Raw genomic sequence first — 19,701 nt, 5'->3', positions numbered from 1 at the left:
GCCTCTGAGACCCGGGGCCTCACCTCCATCCTGAGCCCCACCTGCCTCTGGCTCTCCACCTGCTCCCCTGGCCCTAGGAACTCTGGGGTCTGGACCACGGACCCTTACCTTGCACAGTGAGGAAGACGTGCTTGTGGGCTACGCCGGCAGAGTTGCGGGCTGAGCAGGTGTAGCGACCTGCGTGGATGGGGAGGGCCTGACCGATCTCCAGGGCGCCTGCGGGTGGGAATCAGGGTGAGGGGATCAGGACAGAAGTCCCCAGGGATGGAGTTGGCGGGGCTCCTACACAACCCCACTCTGTCTCTGGTCACTCAATCTGCCTCCTTTGCCCATTTATAGATAGTCTGGGGGATGTGACTATATGGGAACCTGGCATCTAGGTTTGCCTCTGTGCCCTGCCCAAAGCAGAGACATAGGTGAGTTCCTTCCACTCTCCGGACCTCAGTTTCCCCGTGTGCGCAATGAAGAATCAGACAAGATGGTCTCTAGACCCTTTAGGCTGTGAAGTTCCAGGATCTGCCACTCCCCTATCTATAATCCCCCGCTCACAGTTCCACACCCTGCTATTCTCACCTCGCTCTGCTAAAAACTCACCTCCTCTAGGAAGCCTCCCAGGATTACTGCTTCTTCTCCTCCCTTTATCCTCCCGGCCTTAGCCTTGGTTACTCAGTGAACACCATTTTAACCTTCCCAGACTGCAGGCTGCACCTTGGCAGTCAAGTGACGAGGGTTCTAAATTGTGCTCCGTGGACCCCTGGGGGCCTGCTGGGTGGGGGAAGGAAGCAAGGCCCACGGCACTCTGCCCCACCCGCAGCCCCTGTTCCAGCCCCAGATGGAACCAGAACTGTGGTTTGTTTCACTTGTTGGACTTTGCTGTTACCACTTATTACACTATTGGAAAGAAGTTTTTGTTTTGTATGTTGTTTTGAGACAGTCCCACTCTGTTGCCCAGGCTGAAGTACAGTGGTGCAATCATAGCTCACTGCATCCTTGAACTCCTAAGCTCAAGCAATCCTCCCACCTCAGCCTCCCAAGCAGCTGGGACCACAGGCGTGCACCACCACACCCGGCTAATTTTTTAAAATGTGTTTGTAGAGATGGGGTCTTGCCGTGTTGCCCAGGCTGGTCTCAAACTCCTGGCTTCAAACAATCCTCCTGCCTCAGCCTCACGAAGTGCTGGAATTACAGGCGTTGAGTCCCTGCGTCTGGCCTGGAAGGAAGTTCTATTGCTTCAGAAGAGTTTGAAAATCACAGGTTTGGCCAGTGGTTCCTAGACTTTAGTATTTCGCTAACCAACTAACAAATAAATTTGGAGACTCTCCATAAAGCTTCCAACGTTTTATTTTGACAAGCAAAGACATTTAAAAAATCACCATGTTAGGCCGGGCATGTGGCTCACACCTGTAATTCCAGCACTTTGGGAGGCTGAGAAGGGCAGATCACCTGAGGTGAGGTGTTCAAGACCAGCCTGGCCAACATAGTGAAACCCCATCTCTATAAAAATACAAAAATCAGCCAGGCATGATGGCAGGTGCCTGTAATCTCAGCTACCTGGGAAGCTGAGCCAGGAGAATCCCTTGAACCTGGGAGGTGGAGGCTGCAGTGAGCGGAGATAGCGCCATTGCACTCCAGCCTGGGCAACAGAGCCAGACTCCATCTTAAAAAAAAATCACCATGTACTATTATCTTAATATCATCAAGAAAACGAAGTTTCAACACCAAAAGATAACTTCAGAATAAAGGAGGATCTTTCTGATGGGATTAAACCAGGTTTACAAAAACTCCCAGGGAGCTGTTATTTTTCTTACTTTGCCATGAAATAGCACTTGTATGCCAGAGAGCCTTGGGGAACCACTGATGGGTCTCAACACTGCAGAGCAGGGAGGAGAATATGGAGCTCAGAGAGGGCGAGAGGGTCCTCCCAGGTTACACAGCCAGGAGAGGCAGAGCCAGGCCAGATTGCTCCATCCTATTCCATCATGTGACCTTTTACCCTCTCCGCCTGCTCTCCCAGTCTCCCCACAGCTGCGCCTGCTCTCCCAGTCTCCCCACAGCTGCGCCTGCTCTCCCAGTCTCCCCACAGCTGCGCCTGCTCTCCCAGTCTCCCCACAGCTGCCTCTCTCTGTGGCTTACCCTCACTTACCCGATGACGAGACACGATAGCCACTCCCCCGAGCTCCTAGCTGGGCGCCTGCCTTGCTCCAGGACACGGTCGGAGCTGGTACACCCGTGCTGTGACACGTGAGGACCACGGGTGCCATCGTGGTCACGGTGAAGTCTGTCTGGTCGTCGGCAATGGTGGGAGGCACTGAAACCCAAGACGAGGCTTGAGGCCCTGCCGGCGGGCACGGGACACTCACGGCCACGGGGCCAGGGGATAAAGCTAGTACACAAGGTGACGTTAGCGACAAAGGGCCAAAGAGGGAGGTGGGGCAACAGAGGGAGAAGTCACATTTGCCCACTCAGCAAATCCTTCTGGGCACGGGGCTATAGTTTTTTTTCTTTAAAAAAAAAAAGTGTATTTTTTCAGAGATGGGGTCTCAATATGTTGCCCAGGCTGGAATGCAGTGGCTAATCACAAGTGTGATCCTACTGCTGATCAACATGAGAGTCTTGATCTGCTCTGTTTCTGACCTGGGCAGGTTCACCCTTCCTTAGGCAGCCTGGTGGTTCCCCGCTCCCGGGAGGTCACCATATTGATGCTGAACTTAGTGCGAACACCCAGTCAGCATAGTGCACTATAGCCCAGGACTCCCTGGGCTCAAGCGATCCTCCCACCTCAGCCTCCTGAGTAGCTGGGACCATAGGCACATGCCACTGCACCCAGTGGGATACAGCTTTCTACAGAGACCCTGGCCTAGTAACTTCACAGGGGGTTACCATGGGTTTTCCACTTGGAGTAGGGGAGGCCAGAGGAGACCTCCAGGGGAAGTGGCATTTAACCTGCGATCTGAAGGGAAAGCAGGTGTTTGCTGAGTGAGGGGAAGAGTGTTCCCGGCAAAGGGAACAGCGTGTGCAAAGCCCTTGAGGCAAGGAACAAAAAGCTGAGCAGCTTGATTAGACCCTGGAATGAGGCAGGTCTGGCATGAGCTGAATCTGGCAGGGCCAGACCACACAGGACCTGGTGTGTCAAGCTGAATTGTTGCATTCCATCCTGAGGGCAGCGGGCAGCTGTGGAGGGAGGGATTTTTAACGGGGGTGATGACAAAGTCAGATTTGAGTTTAGAACATTCTGGATTTGGGGGGGGCCTCTCCTGTGAGCTCCCGTGTGCCAGGAACTGTGCCAGAGCTGGGGTTATGTCAGTGTGGCCCAGCAGGATCTGAGAGGGCTTCCTGGAGGAGGTGTCCAGTGCAGCACAGGAAAAAGCCACACAATTCTCTGCAGGCAGGGAGAGCACCCAAGAGCGGGAAGGCGCTGCCCCCACCCCAGGTGTCCCCCTCCACCTCTGCCCTGACTCACCATGGACGGTCACCTGGTAGAGCCTGCGGGCCTCGCCCACCTCATTGCTCACCACGCACTCAAACTGGGCTGAGTCCTGGGGGCCGGGGGCCGTGAGGAGCAGGGCATTGGAGGGCAGGAGCCTGGGGTGGACAGACAGACGGCCAAGTGGCTGCTGGGCTGACAGAGACCAGCCCTGGCTTTCTGGCTGTGGGGGGTCTCATGCCCATTTCCCCTTCCTGTATCTGACCTCCAGCCCTGACTCTAGAAATGTCTTCTAGAAGTTTCTACCCCAAAGGTCTAGCTAGTGGATTTGTGAGTGATTTTCGTTTTCATCCCTGTTTCTCTGTAACCCTGCACATTTGTTATAATAACAATCTATGATAACTTCTGTAAGAACAACCACTTCAAAGTGACTCAGAGTCTTAGTTACTGATTTCATTTTCACTAAGTCTAGGCTTGTTACATTGGTTTTCCAATTTTTAAAAATTGACACTCTTTTTTTTGAGACAGTCTAATTCTGTTGCCCAGGCTGGAGTGCAGTGGCACAATCACAGCTCACTGCAGCCTCAACCTCCCAGGCTCAGGGGATCCTCCCATCTCAGCCTCCCAGGTAGCTGGGACCACAGACACCCACCACCATACTCCGCTAATTTTTAAATTTTTTGTAGAGATGGGGTCTCACTATGTTGCCCAGTCTGGTCTTGAACTCCTGGCCTCAAGCACTCCTCCCACCTCAGCCTCCCAAAGTGCTGGGATTACAGGTGTGAGCTACCACACCCAGTTCATGTTTTGTTTTTAGACAAGAGTGACTCTGGTGGATATAAATAAAGCCCAGATGTTTCTGCTTAGCTGTATGTCCCCAGTGCCCTCACCCCTATCTCAGTGTGAAGACTCTCTGATCCCCAAAGTTGAGATACAAGTTCTGGTCCTGACTCCGGTGAGACCTGAGCACACCCCGCCCCATCCCTGCCACATGCCCCCGTGAGACGAGAGTGCCTCCCCGCCCCGTGCATCTCAAGAAGTCCAGCTCGTTACCGGTAGGTGCCGTGCTGCAGGCGGAAGTCCAGCTTCTGTCCGTCCTTCCACCAGACCACCAGGGGCTTAGGGGAGCCGCTGGCCTCGCACGGCAGCGAGGCTGGGGTATGGGCAGTCAGGGTCAGGTTGGAGGGGCTGGGGGCGATGGCTGGAGGCTCTGGGGAGAGCACAGTGGTCAGGAGACAGGTGCAGGCGGCGCAGGGGCTGGGGGCTCTCTGAGGCTGTGCCCAGGGGCAAAGCCACTGCCTACTGTCTTCCACCCATCCCTGAGGGAGCACAGAGGGAGAGAGCAGGAGAAAGCCCCGAGACAGCGCTTCCAACAGGCTCCCAAAACTGGGTGTTTTGGGCTTTCCCCATCCCTGAGCCTGGCACCCCCTCACTGCCTTTCCTTGACTGAGGCCTCCAGGCCTCCACTCCCATCAGCCCCCACCTGAGGCCAGGGCCCGCCAGAGCAACCTCACACAAGCTGATCTGTTGGAGGGGGAGGAGACTGGGGCATCTGATTCTAGTGATTCTGAATTTTATCCTTTCACATTTTTACTTTTTTTTTTTTGTAGACTGAGTCTTACTCTGTCACCCAGGCTGGAGTGCAGTGGCGTGATTATGGCTCACTATAGCCTGAAACTCCTGGGCTCAAGTGATCCTCCCACCTCAGCCTCCCAAGTAGCTGGGACTACAGGCATGTGCCACCATGCTTGGCTAATTTAAACATTTTTTTTTGTAGAGATGGGGTCTCACTATGTTGCCCAGGTTGGTCCCAAACTCCTGGGATCAAATGATCCTCCTGCCTCGGCCTCTCAGACTTGTTTTACCTTTTGTATGTGGTTTCTTATTTAATCGAATCACTGTTCTGTTACGTAATATATGCACTAAAATAGTTCTGTGTCCTTTGAGTGTGCATGATCACAACTTTTTACTAATGGGCTTCATGGTCAAAAACATTTGAAGACCATTGGCTCTTGGCTTCTGACAGCTGGGGTGACTCAGAAACTAAGCAGGACTGGACCCCGACAGGGACTGGACACTGAAGGTCTTCCCCAGGCCACCTACCCAAGACCCGTAGGTCACGGCCTTGACGATCGGAGCCAGCAGAGTTGGATGCCAGGCAGAGGTAGTGGCCGGCATCCTGGGCAAGGACTGGCTGGATTCTCAGGGAACCCTCAGGCAGAATTTCGAACCTAGAATGGACGGGGGGTTGCCCTGGAGATGAGCAAGCCAGTGGGGTCTGCAGCAGGGCTGTCTCTAGCAAGACCCTTCCCTCTGCCCCCACTTTCCCAGTGAGAGGATGCTGATATGGTTTGGCTCTGTGTCTCCACCCAAATCTCATCTTGTAGCTCCCATAATTCCCACATGTTGTGGGAGGGACCTGGTGGGAGATGATTGAATTGGGGGGCGGGTCTTTCCCGTGCTTTTCTCGTGATAGTGAATGGGTCTCACAAGATCTGATGGTTTTAAAAACGTAAGTTTCTCTGCACAAGCTCTCTCTTTGCCTGCTGCCATCCACGTAAGATGTAACTTGCTCCTCCTTTCCTTCCACCATGATTGTGAGGCCTCCCCAGCCATGTGGAACTGTAAGTCCAATAAGCCTCTTTCTTTTGTAAATTGTCCAGTCTCAGGTATGTCTTTATCAGCAACGTGAAAATGGACTAATACAGATGCTAACTTTGGAGGTCAGAGTCTTGCATCCATGAGGCCAAGGTCAGGGGGTCAGAGCCATGAGCAGCTCCCCACAGCCCAAGCCAACATTGGAAAGATGGAGAGAAGGGCCGCTTTGGGCATCTCCAACACCCCCCTGGGCCTGACCTCTCCTGAGACGCAGAAGACGCAGCACCCTGCTCTTCCTGAGAGCAGCCCCTAGATCTGAAAAGTGCCCTTTCCAAGGGCCGTGTCTGTACCGTGCAATCCCGCTCCTGGCCACAGTTGATTGGATGGGGGATGGACACATCACTCAGGCTGGGCCAATGGCATTCTGTGCCCTGGGAATTTAGAGTTGGGATTCACAGACAACTTGCTAGTGAGCTGAGGAGCTGTAAACCTGGGGCTGGGGGCCATGGGGTTGTCAGGGGGTGTGTTTCTCCCGTGTTCACCAAGGAAGAAGGTAAGAGACAGAAAGAGATGAAGCCCACACAGACAGAAGCTGAGAGAAGCTTTAAAACCATCAGATCTCGTGAGACCCATTCATGCCCCTCTACTCCGCCCCATCCATCAAGGCTTCTGATCAAGTTAAACAAGCAAAAGACCTTCATGAGTGGTGGGCCTGTCCTTGTGTTCTGAGACACCCCACGTCCTGATGATAAAGTCACTTTTCTGCTCCAATTGCCCAAGTGAGTTTGATTTGCAACCCACAAAGTGGCACCTGAGAGACTCCCCGAGGCCCACCCCTTCCCTCTCCCACCTGGGGCTCCTGGGATCCAGGGGGACCCCGTCCTTCCGCCAGCTCACGAGGGGTACGGGTACGCCTTCAGCCTGGCAAGGCAGCAGGGCTGTCTGGTTCACTGAGACGTTCACTGCAGGTGGTCCTGATCGGATGGTGGGCACCGCTGGGGAGGGGCACAGAGGGAGTGGTGCCGGGAGCTGTGGCTCTAAGGGGGTGGGCAGGGTGGGGTGGGGCGGGCCCTACTCACTGTGGATCTCCACGCGGAAGGCCACACTGGTGCTGCCTGCGGCGTTGCGGGCTGTGCAGCTATAGTCACCGCTGTCAGCCGTGCTCAGGGCCTGCAGCTGGAGGAACCTGCCCCGCTCCGGGAACTGTGTGTGGGCGTCCTCCTGGAGAGCCCCGCCAAGGTGGAGAGACCCTTATCAGTGCCCAGCTGCGCCAGGCCACCCGGCAGCAGATGTGGAAGACTGAGGAACTGGTGAAACCGGACAGTGGCTCTCTCCTTCCAGGCTGACCGCAGGCCCTGACTGTGCCCCACCGAGGACCCTCTAAGGAAATGCACCCCTCTGGGAGGGAATGCATCTCCTGTCCATGGAGTTCCTGTCAGAACACCCACAACCCTGAATCCACAGCCGCAAACTGACCCTATTTGAGGGGTGGGCACAGAGAGCCTTGGTCACCGGCCCAGGCCACACAGCTGCTAAGCATAGCTTGAAGGAGCCAGGGGGAGAATACTGGGTGGGCCTCGGAAGCCCTGAGTGACCTGAGCCTTGCCTCAGTGTCCCCATCCATAAAATGGGAGTGACAATGACAATGCTGGGGGTACGACACCTGGGGAACGGGGTGCAAAGTGCAGCTCAGAGTGGGCCCTTGGCACCCACTCTGGATCTTGGATCCAGCCAGGTCAGGTCTGAGGCTTGAGAGGGACAGAAGGCAGCACCCTGGGGCCCCGCCTGGCGCCCACCTGCAGCACGATGCCATCTCGGTGCCACGTGATCTTGGGCGCTGGCTCTGCCTCCACAGAACACTCTAGGACCAGCTGCCCCGGTGCCAGGCCAACCACAAAGCGGGAACCTCGGGGCCCAACAATGTTTGGAGGGGCTGGGAAGGGGGTGGCACAAGAGGATATGAGAGGGGGACTTACCCCTGCCACAAGCCCGTCCTGCCTCCCGGCCCTGCCCCCACCACCTACCTTGAACCCTGACCCGGAAGCTCTTCTCAATTGCACCTGCAGGGTTTTCAGCCAGACAGGTGTACAGCCCGGCATCCCTAACCTGGGGATGGAGCGGGTTGAGCAGCTGCCCCCGGCCCCTCTCTGCCCGCCTCCCGATCTGGTTTCCTTCTCATGCAACGAGGGACCCAGGATTCAAACTCAGCACTGTGAGGTCTGCCAACCACCTCCCAGCCAACCCACGCCCTCTCCCTCCATCTCATTGTTGCTTTAGGGCTGGTGTGATGCCTGCCTCTTCCCAGAAGTCCCCCTTAACTGCACCAGCCCTCCTCTGGCCTAGATGGGGTCACCTGGTTTTGGCATCAGCCTGGGCCCTGACCCTGCTGGCAGCTCCCAAGGGCACGGCCTAGGTGGGTCACCTCCACACCCTCACACCCCACACAGAGGAGGAGCTTCAGCCCAACCTTGTCAACTGCCCACTGGGTCTGGGGAACCTGCAGTCCCTCCCCTCTCCCCCAACCCCCAGCCTCGCCCTACGGCGGCGGCACTGGTACCTGCACATTCTCCACCCGGAGCACCCGTGTGGCTCTGCTGCTGTTCTCCAGCCTGGTCAGGGCCTGCCCGTCCTTATGCCAGGTGATGTTGGGCTGGGGGGTGCCCTGGGCATCACAGAGGAGCTCCATGGGGGAGCCGGGGGTCAGTGACAGCTCTGTAGGCTGGCCTGAGTCCTCAATGTGAGGGGGCTCTGCAAGCCACCATGGAGGGGAACGCACAATTGACACATATTTCCAGGACAGCACCGCACTTGAAAACGCTGTGCTGAGTCCGGGGGCTCTGCTCCCACATTTTGGTGGCTCTTGTTCTTGCATCTGCCACCAAGGTTTGGTGGAAAGAAACCAGGAGCACAGCCCTGGGAGAATCAAAGCTCGGCAAGCCACTCCCCACAGGCAAGGAAGGTGAGAGAAGCATCCCAGCCGGAACCAAGTTCCCTGAGTTCTGCTCCCAGGTGGCAGTCCCGGGTCTCCAGGGGACTCACCTCCCTCACTGTCCTTCCCATTGCCCCCAGAGTCCCACCCTCTCCCGCGAGCCCAGAGAAGCTGGCCAGAGGCCAGAGGACCCACCCATGACGGTCAGCTGGAAATGCCTCCTGGCTTCCCCCGCCTCGCTCACAGCCACACAGGAGTAGGTCCCCGAGTCACCAGCTCCCACTGCCTCCAGCTGCAGGCTGGGCCCCTGCTCGAGGCTCTGGGACAAGGGTTCCCCATCCTTCATCCATGACACGAGAGGCAGGGGAACGCCCCGGGCCTCGCACGGGAGTTCCACCAGGGAGCCACGAACCACCACCATGTCATTCTGGAACTCCACCGGCTCCAGGACAGGGGGCACTGTGGAGTGCAGAAAGGTAGGCAGGAACCATTTTATTCTAGGACTCTCATCTCCAGTACTCAGCTTAGACATCACCTCCTCCAGGAAGCCGCCCTGGTCCCCCAAGGCCAGGTGAGGTGCCCTCCTCTGTGCTCCCACAGCATCCTCTCCATCCCCCGGTGTCACTAGTTCCCTGGAATTGTGATTGTCTCTTTACAGAGCTGCTTCATGCCTCTCTGCCCCAACCTATCCTGGGCATATCAGAGTGCCCACAGCTACCTGTGAGGCGCGAACGAGCAATCCAGTGAGTCAGAGACTGAGCCGCAGTGTCTGCTCTCCTCGACGCCCCCAGGGCCCATCCTTGGTTCCACCCAGATGGGCAGGGGGGCCAAGGGCCTTGATTCTCACCCACCAAGGCCAGAGACCCCCTTGCCCCACCCCCTGCTCCATACCCTGCACCTGCAAGGTGAAGTTCCTGTCCGCCACGCCAGCTGGGCTTGCGGCCACACAGGTGAAGAAGCCGGCGTCTGCCAATTGCACCTTGGAAATCCTGAATCCCCCGAGAGGAGAGGAAGAAGGAGACAAGAGAAAGGGAGAGAGAGAGAGAGGAAGAGAGAGGGAGAGAGACAGGAGAGGCTGGCTGCGAGGAAAGACTTCCTCCCTTTTCCATCCTTTGTCTCCCAAGAGCTTGCTGGCCAGAGGGGGCGGGGTGACTGAGCCCAGCCTTTGCTTAAACTCTCTCTCTCTCTTTTTTTTTTTTTTTTTTTGAGATGGCGTGATGGTGTCTCACTCTGTCGCCCAGGCTGGAGTGCAGTGGTGCGATCTCGGCTCACTGCAAGCTCCGCCTCCCGGGTTCACGCCATTCTCCTGCCTCAGCCTCCCCAGTAGCTGGGACTACAGGTGCCCGCCACCAGGCCCAGCTAATTTTTTTTATTTTTAGTAGAGACGGGATTTCACTGTGTTAGCCAGGATGGTCTTGATCTCCTGACCTTGTGATCTGCCCGCCTTGGCCTCCCAAAGTGCTGGGATTACAGGCGTGAGCCACCACGCCCGGCCTGCTTAAACTCTTTACCTGGGTTCCTGGTGCCCCCAGGATAAAGCCTCCAGCTGCCTCCACTCCTGCTGCCTGCTCCAACAAATCTCATTCTGAAGCCAGACCTCCTGCCTCCCAAATTCGGGAAGCTCCATGTCCCACATGGACAGCTTGGCTCCCCTTCTTCTACGCAGCCCTCTTTGCCCTCAGAGCTCACTGGAGTCATCTCAGCTCACTGGCTTCACTCTCTGTCCTCCCACTTTCTCTCAGCCCCTTTCACGCCAATCACTCCTCCTGAGCTGCTCTTGCCCAGTCCCCAGTGACAGCCACAGCACCAAAGCCAACAGGCCTCGTCTCCTGTGGCCCAGTTGGTCTCTCCTTCCCTGAAACCTGAGTTCTCCTGCAACTCCTCCTACCCCGACCACCTCCCCTTCCCTGGGTCCCTGAGACCCATCCTAGCATCAGCATCTGGGTCCCTGAGACCCATCCTAGCATCAGCATCTGGGTCCCTGAGACCCATCCTAGCATCAGCATCTGGGTCCCTGAGACCCATCCTAGCATCAGCATCTGGGTCCCTGAGACCCATCCTAGCATCAGCATCTGGGTCCCTGAGACCCATCCTAGCATCAGCATCTGGGTCCCTGAGACCCATCCTAGCATCAGCATCTGGGTCCCTGAGACCCATCCTAGCATCAGCATCTGGGTCCCTGAGACCCATCCTAGCATCAGCATCTGGGTCCCTGAGACCCATCCTAGCATTAGCATCTGGGGCGCAGTCCACACTCGCTGTGGGGTGGGGAGTGGGTGTTGCAGCCAGTCCTGGCTTCCAGCACCTCCCATTTGCTGACAATCCCCACGTGTCCACTTTGAGTGGAATAGCCAACGCCTGTCTGCCATCTCCCCTACCTGAGGGTGCGGCCAGAGCCGTGGAGGAGGGTGCGCTGGGAGAGCGGGAGGGGCAGGCCGTCCTTGAGCCAGCTCATGTGGATGGGCGAGGAGCCCCGCACAGGGCACACCATGGTCACCAGCTCCCCAGGCCTGCTCACCAGGGTCCCCGAGCCGTCTGCTCCCTGCTCAATGGTGGGAGGAACTGAGGGTGGGTAGAAAAAAGAGGGGTAGTGAGGAGGTCTTGGGAGGAAGGTGGGCTCCTCCCAGGGAAATCCCAGAGGTGGAGACCTGGACTTCTGCCGCCAGCAACCACAGCGGTCTCCGCCCTTGTGAGGGATGAGGCCCACTGCATGGGGGGCACAGCCACTCCCTGACTCTCTTCTCACCTCCCGAATCTCCGCTATGCCCTGGGCTGGCATTATTGTCCCCTAGTTTGAGGATGGGCCATGGAGGCCCAGGGAAGTCAGACCCGTGGCCCAGGTCACAGTGTGGGCTTTGCGCACATGTCACCTTATCTCCCATGCCCAGGCCCACGCATCACCCTCCAGATGCCCCAGGGCTCCTCACCCAGCACATTCACCGTGTGCAGCCTGGCGTCCTCCCCGGCTGGGTTGTGGGCCACGCAGGTGTAGGCACCCGCATCCGAGGCCCTCAGGCCTTTTAGCACCAGGGAGCCGCCGTCCAGGTAGGACCTGCCACAGGGAAGAAGGGCCCAGGGCAGAGGCGTAAGGGGACGTGGGCCCTGCCGCCTCTGGGGAGGGCATGGGCCAAGTCTTACCGGAGGTGGGGGCCCATGTCCTGGCCCAGCGGGCTGCCGTCCTTCAGCCAGGCCACGTCCGGCAGCGGCTGCCCATCGGCCTCACAGTCCAGCCGCACTTCCTGCCCTTCCAAGACATGGTGCTCCTGCACCGCGCCCGAGCTCCGGATCCGGGGGGCCACTGAGGCAGGGGTACAGTGAGGCCCTGGGTGATGGCAGGGGCTGCCATGGGAGTGGGACAGGAGGGTGCAGGCACAGACCTACCCAGCACTGCTACCACGAAGTCCTTGCGGGCCTCAGCCTGGGTGTTCTCAGCCACGCATGTGTAGGTGCCCGCCTGGGCCGGTTGCAGGCGGCTCAGCTGGAGGCGGCCCCCCCGGGAGACCACACCGTGCACCGCACTGCTCTCTGTGGGACAGAGGGGTCCCCTGAATCCCCCAGCCCCTTCTTGTGCTCATGGGAAACTGAGCTCCACAGAGGCAGAGGCTCCTTCTTATATGTCCCCACCTTCCCCAGCCCAGTCTCTGTTCCTTAGAACCCTCCCTCATTTCCTTCCACTTGAGACAGCTCTTCCCAAGGGACCCTCTCCCTTCAGTGTCCAGGATTTGTTTTCGGGCCCAGCTCTCACCTCCCATCCTCTCCCTCCCCGCCCTGCCCTTCTACCCCCATCTATCAAGGTTTCTGCTCAAGTCAAACCAGCCCCTCACTGACCCTACACAGGTCACCCTGGGGCCTCCCCCGGGCCTCTGCTCAGGCTCCTCCCACTCCCGGCCTTCAGGCCTCCCCCTTCATTCTCTCCAGCCACACCCCTGCCCAAAGCCATCCCTAATTGCCCCAGCCCAGGCCGATCTCCTTGCCCAGATCCTCATGGATCCAGCCAGCCTTTCAACACAAAGACACGAGCAACTGCCCCATGTCCAGCGCAGAGTTTGGGAATCAAGATGAGGGCAGCTCAGTCCCTGTCCTCAAGGAGTTCACAATGTACCAGGGGTGGGGGCCATGAAACAAGGGGACCCAGTGCTGACAAGCCCTGTGAGCCCCTGATGGAGCCGGGGAACTTGGGGGACAGGAAGGGTGGGGGAGGGCTTCCGGAGGTGGTGAGCCTCCGCTGAGACGTGAATGTTGAGCAGGAATCAGCCTGGGGCAGCAGAGGTGACCACAGGAGCCTGGGTAGGTATTCCAGGCAGGGAACACATGTGCCAAGAGCTGGACGCAAAGGGGGGCGGGGCCTGCAGCCACCTGACCCGAGAGAGGTGACGACACAGGTCCACACAGAAACACGAACACAGAGGTTCACAGCAGCACTGAGCATCTCAGCCAAAAGATGCAGACACCCCAAATGCCCATCAACTGACCAGTGGATGCACAACACGTGACACAGCCACACAATGGAATATTCGGCCACAGAAGGGAATGAAGAGAAAAATTTAATTTTTAAAAATAATGAAGCACTGGCCGGGCACGGTGGCTCATGCCTATAATCCCAGCACTGTGGGAGGCCGAGGCACGTGGATCACCTTAGGTCAGGAGTTCAAGACCAGCCTGACCAATATGGTGAAACCCTGTCTCTACTAAAAATACAAACATTAGCTGGGCGTGGTGGTGCGCACCTGTAATCCCAGCTACTCGGGAGGCTGAGGCAGGAGAATCGCTTGAACCCGGGAGGCGGAGGTTGCAGTGAGCCGAGATTGTGGCACTGCACCCCAGCCTGGGTAACAGAGTGAGACTCCGTCTCAGAAAAAAAAAAAAAAAGAATGAAGTACTGATCCATGCTACAACATGGGTGAAACTTGAAAACATGCTAAGTGGAAGGAGCCAGACACAAAAGGCCACACACTCTATGATGCCATTGATGTGAAATGCCCAGAACAGGCCAATCCATGGAGACAGAAGGCAGATTTGTGGTTTCCTGGGCCTGGGGGAAGAAGAAATGGGGGGAAAATGGGGAGTGATTGCTAATGGGTATGGGGTGTCCTTTTGGTGATAAAAATGTTCTATATTTGATTGTGGTGATGGTCACACGACTCTGTGACTGTACTACAAATCACTGAATTGGATGTTTTCAGTGGGTGAATGATATAGTGTGTGAATTATATCCCAATAAAGCTGTTACTGAGAGAGGGGCAGGTTCGAGGAGCCAGCACAGCCACGTTTAGTGCATGGAGGGGCAGGGAGAGGTGGCTGGCAGTGCCGGCCCCTGCTGTGGATGGATTTCCACCAGACAAGGGACCAGCTCCGAGCTGCACCTTCAGACCTTTCTGCCCCACGTGGAGCCTGCATGAGAGGCACAGTGGGCCCAGGAGACCATGTGGGGCTTCTGCTCTCACGCGGAGGAACAGTGGGCACAGAAGTGGCCAGAATGGGGAGGCCTGGATGGGGGATGGGGGTTGACCAATGGCCCAGCTAGGACAGAACTGAGTCACCACCAAGGAGTAGCTCTGGGGGCCAATGCTGTCAGCCAGTGGGCTTTCCACGGCCCTCAGCACCTGCCCTGCACAATGGAGAGCCCACGTCTGCTGTCTCGTGGGAGCTGACTGAGGGCGTGGATGCAAAGGAGCTTCCAAACCCCCACAGGAGACGCTCTTTATGTTTGGATTCCAAGGGCCAATAAATAACGCTTCACTCAAACACAAATGGGGCGGGGCCGACACGGCACCGCCAGTCTCTGGTTTTGCCAAGATCATCAACAACCAATAACTTCCTTCTTCCGCTTCCGCTGTCATCTTATTAAAAAAAGGAATGCTTTACACGAAACAGACAAGGACAGATGTGCTCACCCACGGGCATCCTGTCCTTCAGCCAAGTGACTGTGGGTGCAGGGACCCCGGACACATCACAGGTCAGGACCAGGGGGCTCCCAGCCACCTGGCTTACTGTCTCTGTCTTGGGGTTCTCAAATGTTGGGGGCACTGCAGGAAAAAAGCCAGATTGTCAGAATTCTGAGACTCTTCCCCCATTTCCTTCCCCTCAGGCAGATCAGGGAGGCCTAAGAAGCTCTTCCTGGTAATTAGGAGTTCCCATTTTACGTTTTATTCACAAATATAAATAGAACCAGTGCCTGGCTATTTTAAAGCCTACAAAGCAAAGCTCCAGCAGGGTCTACTTAGCCCAAGGATGGTAAATGGGAGGCTCACTCACCCACAGTCCTTAACCTGTGCCAGGGCAGACATCACTAATCGATCCCAACACTCTCTCCTGCTCCACCAGGATGAAGTCACACACCCCAGGCAGCCACCACCAGCGGAACAGAGTCAACCAGGCTCAAGATGAAATGCCTTTGCTCTCAGGGACCAGATATTCCCCAACTTTCCACTGTTCATTAATGTAGCCATCAGAAAGGGCTGGGAGCTTTGAGCAGCAAGCCTGGTGTCAGTCCTTTTCTTGTTACTTTAGTTTTTATTTTTTGTAGATACAGGGTCTCATTATGTTGCCCAGTCTGATCTCAAACTCCTGGGCTCAAGTGATCCCCCTGCCTCAGCCTTTCAAAGTGCTAGGATTACAGGCATGAGCCCCTGAACTCCATCTTGTCAGTCCTTTTCAACGATTGTGTTGCATATGGCTCAGGGTTGCATGTATCCACCGCTCACCTGGTTGGGAGGCTACTGGCTTTGGCATCTGTGGCAGATGGCTGGTGTCCCCCAGCCCGTTCTTCCCACTGTGCATAGCAGAGTTTTAGCTGAGCCCACGATCACTCTAGCAGAAACTACATTTCCTAGCATCCCCTGCAGCCAGCTGCCTGAGCGCTCACTAATGGAATACATGCAGAAGGGACAGGTGCAACTTCTGCATGAAATAAATGCTTGCCCACCACTTCTGCTCTTTTCTGCTTCCTGTGGGCCAGGACAGGATGCCGTGTCCCAGTTTCAACCATATGCATAAGAACAACAACCTAAGAAATGGAAGATCAACAGGAGGGAAGGAACCTGGGTCCCTTAACTACCGCATGGAGCTGAGCTACCCACCAGCCTAGACACCCACCTCTGGGCTTTTCAATAAGAGTTAAACTCTCTCATTTACTCAACTATATTTTGGGGTCTCTTTGTGGCACAGCTAAGTCTATATTCTAACTAACATGACATCTGAGCGCCAGAAAATCTGGCCAAGTTTCCTGGACAGCGTAAATAGGCTCCTCCTCACCCCAGCTGGAGCCACATGTCCAATCAAACAGCATCTGTGCTCCATCCTTGGGTGGATGGGACAGGCCCCCCTGGGGATCAAGATGCAGGTGACATGGCCTCCTGTGTGTCTGATCTCATAGGGCTCCTTCATCTTAGTGCCCATGTGCCAGGCCCTGTGCCCAGCACTTTATAGACACTGTCATGGCGGTCCATGGGATCCATGGGACCGGGCAGGTCCACTGTGCCTGGCAGGCAGCTTCTGCTTTTAGACTCATTCACTGAAGGTAAACCTTAGGCTCTGAGGGACAAAGTCACTCTACTAAGCTCTATAACGCAGGTCACTGGCAGAGTTCTATTTGGAGCCTGCTAACCTTAGTCTTTTAAATTCTAGAAATTAGCTGGGTGCAGTGGCTCATGCCTGTAATGTCAGCACTTTGGGTGGCTGAGGCAGGAGGATTGCTTGAGCCCAGGAGTTCGAAACCAGCCTGGGCAACATAATGAGACCCCATCTCTACAAAAAGAAAGAGATGTAGATATAGATATAGATATAGATATGTACACAAATTCTAGTCATCGTGCCCTCAGCACTTGGTGGCACTGCTTCTGCCCAGCTATTGTCTTTGTCCTCCTTGGCAGCCCTGGGTGTTGCTAGGGGCTCCATGGTCACGTTGGCCAGGCTGGTCCCTGGCTTACCCTGGACAGTGAGGGTGAAGGTCCGCACGGCCTCCCCAGCCACGTTGCCGACTTTACAGCTGTATAAACCTTTATCCGACACCTGAGAGAGGAAGAGCACACAGTGGCTGTGTGCGGGAGCTAGAAGTGGGGTGCTAGAGCTCCCCAAAAGCATCTAGCCCCCAAAACTTCCAGAGCAGGGGCCTCCCAAATATGCTGGTCCTGAAAGGGGAGCCAAAGGGAATCAGGATGCTCTGGCCTTTTCCAAGAGCCTCAAGAAGCAGAAGGGCCCCTCAACAGTGAATACACAGGCTCTGGGGGCCTCCCTCCCTGGGCGAAGCTGGGAGGAAGAGGTCCCCCTTGCTGTGGGGATGGAGCCTGGCCAAGAATGGATTTCCAGGGGGACAGCAAACATTCATCCAACAAACACTGTGAGCATTTAATCCACACCACGGAAGGAGGGAGGGAGGGCAGGGCAGACCCCCAGGAGTCTCAGACGGTCAGCCGGAGCGGACCAGATAAAAGCATCTAGATGCTGAGGAAACTGAGGCAGGAAGGGCTCATGCCATGACTGCAGGGCTGGGTCTGGAGCGTGACTCCAGAGCCCTGAGCTCCGCCCATGTCTTCTACCCTGGAAGCTGCTAATCAACTCGGTTTGGGGTCCCACAGGCCAAGGAGGCAGCAACTCACATCCTGTCCACCTTCCTCCCCGCAGCTCGCCAGGGCTGGGAGGCGACTTTCCTGCAGCTGCTCATGGCTGCCCGCGCCCCCAAGGTTGCTCACCTGGGCTTCCTGGATCTCCAGCCTCTGCCCACCCCGCAGAGCCTGGGTCCGCTGCGCCAGGACCAGGGGCTGCCCATCCTTGTACCAGGTCACAGTTGGCTCAGGGAGCGCATCTGTCTCACAGCTCAGGACAGCTTTGTCCCCGACCCTCACCAGGACCGCATCCTGGGGGCCGCTGGGAGCCTGCCTGAAGGCAGGGGGAACTGGGGGCAGGAGATAGCAGAGTGAGGTGCTGCAGCTGTCCCTGCGCCCTCCCCACTCAGCCACAGGGAAAATGCCAGGGGAGACCCACCAGGGTCACACAGCAGACCCAGCCCCGGAGGCTGGCACAGACCCAGGGGAGCTGGAGGAAGAGAACCAGGCCAGCACGCCAAGGACCCGCTGAGTGACCAGGGACAGCCTCCTGCCTCTCTGAGCCTCAGCCTCCTAGATGGGGGAGATGCTGACGCCCGCCCCCATCCAGGGTTTTTCCTACAGGGGCAGGCCCCAGCTGGGTTACAGCCCTCTGTCGGGGCCCCTTCAGCCCTCTGTGGCTCCAGTGAACCAATGTAGAAGCCCTCCTTCCGCATGGCTGTGAGCCCACAGGCCTGGCGCAGTGTCTGGCTGGTGTTCGTGCAAGTGATGGACCAGCCCCAGGGCTTAGAAAGAACCTTCCAGTGAGTCCTTGCTCAAGACGCCTTGGACCAGCTTTTCCCCAAGAGGATTCTGAAGACCACGAGCCTAGAAACAGGCTCCATCGTGAAACAGGCTTCCCCAACCACACAAGGCTTGGGGAGGCCCCTTCCCCAGCCAGGCTCCTGGGGCCCATCCCACTGCTCCCCCTCCTCAGAGCTGATCCATGTGGGCGTCCCAGCCTCCCCCTGTGCCTCCTGGCCCTCTCCTGGCTGTGTTCCCCAGGGGGTGTGGGCTGAGGGGTGACTGAAGGAGCAGGGACAGTACGAGTCGGGGACAGACATGGACATACCCAGAACACTGAGCTGCACCAGCTTCTGGTCTCGGCCGGCAGCATTGAGGGCTTCGCACGTGTACATCCCGGAGTCCGACAGCCGTGCTCGCCCCAGCTGCAGCGTGTGGGTGCCTGCCAGGGGGAGCCAGCCCCTCACACCAGCATTCTAGCCCAGCCTCCAGTCCTAAATCCCTGCCCAACTGACAGCCCTGTCCCAGGTCGGGGAAGCAACTCTCTCCCCATGTAACCTTAGAGCTGGGCCGGACACCTCAGTTTACCCACCAGGCAGGAGGAAGACCTCTTCACCCAGGGAGAGGGCCTGGCTGTCCTTGTACCACGTGACCTCGGGGTTTGGGTGAGCGTGGACGTCGCAAGGGAGGGAGACGCTGCTGTTGAGGATGGCAGTGACCTGCTCCAAGTCCAGGCCTGTGATTCGTGGTGGGACTATCCCCACAGCCACCACGGTAGAGAAAGGCATGAGAATCACACCAGTAGGGGATCACGGAGCCCAAGAGAAACCCTGAGCCTCACCCAGCTCCTGGGGCTTCACCTCGGCACAACTTCAAATAATTCAGAAACCTCCATTTGCCATGACTCTCTTACACAGAAGGACACTGGGTAGGGGATCAGAGAGGGAGAGTCACTGTTCCAAGGCCACACAGCTGGTCAGTGGCAGAGCTATGATATCAATTCAGGTTTGAGCCCATGACCTTGAGGGCTCAGCACTGTCTTCCTCCATCTCCGAGACCATAGCTGTCCCCCCATCTGGAGACAGAACTCACAGCCACTGCAGTGCGGTGTACGTCATGAGTTGCAGAGGTTTGGAGCGCAGGCTCTGGGGCAGTGAGACCCCCCCACTCCTCTCTGAGGGAGACCTCCCTAAGTCTCCTCCTACAGCTGCAAAGCTTGGCTAACCTAGCTCTGCTGGAAGGAGTCAGCCCAGGGAAAGTGCTTAGCCTCGTGTCAGGTACATAGTAAGTGCTCAGTAATGGTGGTGTTAACGCCTCAAAAGAGCTGTTCCCTGGCCACCTCCAAAGTTGCTTAAAACCACCTGGGGTTGGCCCAGTAGTGATCAGGGTCCTCCAAATGCTCTCTGTCTCGGGATGTGGCTGGG

At 56.9% G+C, this 19,701-nt stretch overlaps 1 protein-coding gene across 11 annotated transcripts in view; it reads right to left on the bottom strand.

Moving 5' to 3' along the window:
• The window catches only part of HMCN2 (hemicentin 2), a 164,570-nt gene that overhangs the window by 31,321 nt on the left and 113,548 nt on the right, over positions 1-19,701 (bottom strand). For all 11 annotated transcript variants that reach the window (XM_054501579.1, XM_054501581.1, XM_054501583.1 and 8 more), the window contains 21 exons: positions 18,870-19,031; positions 18,606-18,719; positions 17,642-17,844; positions 16,880-16,961; positions 14,846-14,977; positions 12,333-12,476; positions 12,090-12,249; positions 11,879-12,003; positions 11,330-11,513; positions 9,843-9,940; positions 9,147-9,410; positions 8,580-8,770; positions 8,047-8,128; positions 7,819-7,955; positions 7,102-7,243; positions 6,873-7,017; positions 5,528-5,655; positions 4,478-4,634; positions 3,461-3,582; positions 2,144-2,308; positions 109-216 (listed from right to left, as the gene is read on the bottom strand). In XM_054501579.1, coding sequence (XP_054357554.1) covers positions 109-216; positions 2,144-2,308; positions 3,461-3,582; positions 4,478-4,634; positions 5,528-5,655; positions 6,873-7,017; positions 7,102-7,243; positions 7,819-7,955; positions 8,047-8,128; positions 8,580-8,770; positions 9,147-9,410; positions 9,843-9,940; positions 11,330-11,513; positions 11,879-12,003; positions 12,090-12,249; positions 12,333-12,476; positions 14,846-14,977; positions 16,880-16,961; positions 17,642-17,844; positions 18,606-18,719; positions 18,870-19,031 — 3,045 coding nt within the window. The remainder of the gene's footprint in view (positions 1-108; positions 217-2,143; positions 2,309-3,460; positions 3,583-4,477; positions 4,635-5,527; positions 5,656-6,872; positions 7,018-7,101; positions 7,244-7,818; positions 7,956-8,046; positions 8,129-8,579; positions 8,771-9,146; positions 9,411-9,842; positions 9,941-11,329; positions 11,514-11,878; positions 12,004-12,089; positions 12,250-12,332; positions 12,477-14,845; positions 14,978-16,879; positions 16,962-17,641; positions 17,845-18,605; positions 18,720-18,869; positions 19,032-19,701) is intronic.

This window comes from Pongo pygmaeus, chromosome 13 (genome assembly GCF_028885625.2).
Source record: "Pongo pygmaeus isolate AG05252 chromosome 13, NHGRI_mPonPyg2-v2.0_pri, whole genome shotgun sequence".
Classification (NCBI taxonomy): Eukaryota; Metazoa; Chordata; class Mammalia; order Primates; family Hominidae; genus Pongo; species Pongo pygmaeus.
This window is presented reverse-complemented; position numbering and strand designations above follow the sequence as displayed.